We start from the raw sequence: 3,356 nt of genomic DNA, 5'->3' as shown, positions 1-3,356 counted from the left end.
GGAATCGAGCTCGGAATCTTGGGGTTAGTAGCCTGTGCTCTTAACTACTATGCCATATGCCCGTGGGCAAGACGAAGACAAATATCCGTCTAATGTACGTAATTCCTCATCTCTTAAATGTTATTATCATCATCATTTAATGTCCGTTTTCCATGCTGGCATGGGTTAGATGGTTTGACAAAGCAAACCCTATACCCACAGAACTATACCTCTAGTTGTTTGTTTTTTTTTCATGTTAGATAAATATATTACAGCTGAATGCCCTTTCTGTCGCTAACACTCAACTCTTTTTCAAGTAAAGGACTTGTCAAAATAACAATACCACCCAGTACGACTCTGTAAAGTGGTTGGCATTAGGAAGGGCATCCAGTTGTAGACACCATGCCAGAACAGATAATGGAGTCTGTTGCAGCCCCTGGCCTTATGAGATCCAGTCAAATCATCCAACCCATCCATGGCAGCATAGAAAATGGACATTAAATGATGATGGTTGATGTAGCACAAATGTAAGTAGATGGCATTATTCTTAGTTACAATCCTGCCATTGTTAACTTTATCTTTCCTAGGTAAAACAAGAACCAAAGAGGTTCTGAGGTGGCCCCTAAATGGCTTGCACTTTCTCTAAATCTACAGCCATCTGCCAATCACCACCACTACTGATGTGAAGTAAATCGGACACAAAAGTTTTCTTATACAACAAAAATAGATCAAAAGAAAATAGATAACTATTTAAATCAAGAAAATGTTGTCTTACCCTTGAATAATTTTCAAACGGATTTTGTTGAATAGGTCTTGCATTTTGTCAGGTTCATCAGTGTCTAGCTGTTTGCCCACGCTTTGAAGCTGAAGTGGGAAAAAGAAACGTAAGGTTATAGGGATCCCGGTATTTCTTGGAAACCTCATAGTAGTCATGCTTTTAAAATGAATGCATGAGAGTTTATGGCAGTTAATATGGAAAGGAGTGTTGCATGGTTTTTGTTTAGGCTCTGATTGAGCAGATCTAATATCAAATGTATTTCAAAAACTCCAGTCATTTTTGTAGCTCAAGAACTACATTGGTTACCATGTCCTTCCCATTTTAAGATGGTAAGGTGTGATTTCTAGCAAGCAGGATAATTACGTAGAGGGTCCCTCGGACAGGGAGGTGTCATTATAATATAATTAATCATCCAAAAGAGAGAATTTTAAAATGGAGTGGCTGTGTGGTAAGTAGCTTGCTTACCAACAACTTGGTTCTAGGTTCAGTCCCACTGCGTGGCACCTTGGGCTGATCAAAGCCTTGTGAGTGGATTTGGTAGACAGAAACTGAAAAAAGCCTGTTGTATATATGTATACATATGGTCGTGTGTCTGTGTTTATCCCCCCCCCCAAACATCGCTTGGCAACCAATGCTGGTGTGTTTACGTCCCCCATCACTTAGCAGTTCAGCAAAAGAGACTGATAGATTAAGTACTAGGCTTACAAAGAATAAGCTCTGGGGTCAATTTTCTCGACTACAAAGGCAGTGCTCCAGCATGGCCACAGTCAAATACTCTCTCCAGCTGAGGTATCTCCTCCACTGCACCTATTCCTGTCCCTTTATTCATGATCTGACCTCTCATCACCTGCACAAAGCCACCACCCTTAATACTACTCACATTGCAAGTTACTTGGTAACCTCAATGGTGCTGGTGCCACTTGAAAAGCATCCAGTAGACCTTTGTAAAGTGTTTGGCATTAGGAAGGGCACCCAGCCACAAAAACCACGGCACAGTCTTGTGACTTACCAGCTTCTGTCAAACCATTCAACCCATACCAACATGGAAGGATAATGTTAAAAAATGATGATGATGACGTTGAGGATGATGTTTAAGAACAATGTAGACAATGATAATAATGAAAGAATTAAAGTAACAAGGAATCTTCTTACTAAATTATTGAGTATTTCCAGGTCGTCACTTGTAGCCGATTCCAACAACATTTCCAAACACTGAAAGATGGGATTGACAAGGACTCTGAAAGTTTCTCCCTTCACGGTTGTCATAGTAATATAAACATGGCACAGAAACACTACAAGTCCTTTAAACTTCTCATGGGAGGTAGCATGTAAATTTTCTTTGACTGTGAAAACAGAAAGACAAAAAATAAAATGGATGACTTTATTGATTTAAAATTAATTATAATAGACAATTCAACATGGTAGTGAGATGTGGGCCTTGAGCGCAAAGGATATGGGAAAGTTAGAAAGGAGTGAGGCTAGTATGCATTGCTAGATGTGTAATGTAAGTTTACGAGTTCAACAGAGTGCTAGTGTTCCGAAAGAGAAGTTAGGCATAAGAGGAATTGGTTACTGTGTGCAAGTTTGGTCATGTGATGTGGATGCATGCCGACAGCTCCATAAAAAAGTGCTGATCTCTCAAATGGAACAAATGGAAGTGGAAAACACAGGAAGACATGGGATGAAGTTCTGAAGAGTGACTTCAGAATGCTGAACTTTTCAGGTGAGAGGATCAAGATGCCTGGCACCTTGCTGTACTCAAGAAGACCCGTGCCCCGCAGAAGAAGTGTTAAGACTGGTCCCTCTGGTGGGGTAAAGCACTTGTGACAGTGCCATGTAAAAGCGCCTGTGTGGGGCCACATAAAAGTGCCCCAGCACACTCTGTAAAAGTGGTTGGCATTAGGAAAGGCCTCCAGCTGGTGGGTCTGGTGCAACTCCCCAGTTTGCCAGCTCTGGTCAAACCATCCAGCCCATGCCAGCATGGACAATGGACATTAAATGATGATGATGAATTTTTTTTTAAAAGGATAAGATTATTTCAAATGAAAAGGTTACCAAGGAACTTTCAGAGGATCCATAAAATCAGAGTTGGTAAATAAAATAATTAAAAATAAAAACTTACACTGTTGTTCAGGATCTGTTTGCTTCACCTTTTGCCAATGTTGTTGTATATCTGAAAAGAAATAATGAAAATGAGACAAAAAATGGAAGGCAGTACCAATTATTTCAGAAATATAGTAGCATTTTTAAAAAAAATATTTTGTTGTTATATCTTTTCAAACTATATCATGCATTTTACTATATATTAAAATATATTTTAAATAAACAAGTAAAAATTGCTCTTGTTTTTATATGCCATTTCGAGCGTGGCTGTTGCTAGTACCTCCTGACTGGCCTTCGTGCCGGTGGCACGTAAAAGCACCCACTACACTCTTGGAGTGGTTGGCGTTAGAAAGGGCATCCAACTGTAGAAACTCTGCCAAATCAGATTGGAGCCTGGTGTAGCCATCTGGTTCACCAGTCCTCAGTCAAATCGTCCAACCCATGCTAGCATGGAAAGCGGACATTAAACGATGATGATGATGATATGGTAACAAAA

General features: G+C 39.9%; 1 protein-coding gene across 1 annotated transcript in view; it reads right to left on the bottom strand.

Annotated features, from left to right (window-relative positions):
* LOC106873404 (CBP80/20-dependent translation initiation factor) overlaps positions 1-3,030 on the bottom strand; it is a 3,645-nt gene extending 615 nt beyond the window's left edge. Inside the window, exons 1-3 of the mRNA XM_014920758.2 lie at positions 2,880-3,030; positions 1,910-2,100; positions 755-843 (exon numbers count right to left, since the gene is read on the bottom strand). Coding sequence (XP_014776244.1) covers positions 755-843; positions 1,910-2,023 — 203 coding nt within the window. The 5' untranslated portion in view covers positions 2,024-2,100; positions 2,880-3,030. The remainder of the gene's footprint in view (positions 1-754; positions 844-1,909; positions 2,101-2,879) is intronic.
* Positions 3,031-3,356: the final 326 nt, after the last annotated feature.

Source organism: Octopus bimaculoides, chromosome 14, assembly GCF_001194135.2.
Source record: "Octopus bimaculoides isolate UCB-OBI-ISO-001 chromosome 14, ASM119413v2, whole genome shotgun sequence".
NCBI lineage: Eukaryota > Metazoa > Mollusca > Cephalopoda > Octopoda > Octopodidae > Octopus > Octopus bimaculoides.
The sequence above is the reverse complement of the archived record's forward strand: the minus strand, read 5'-3'. Positions and strand labels throughout refer to the sequence as shown.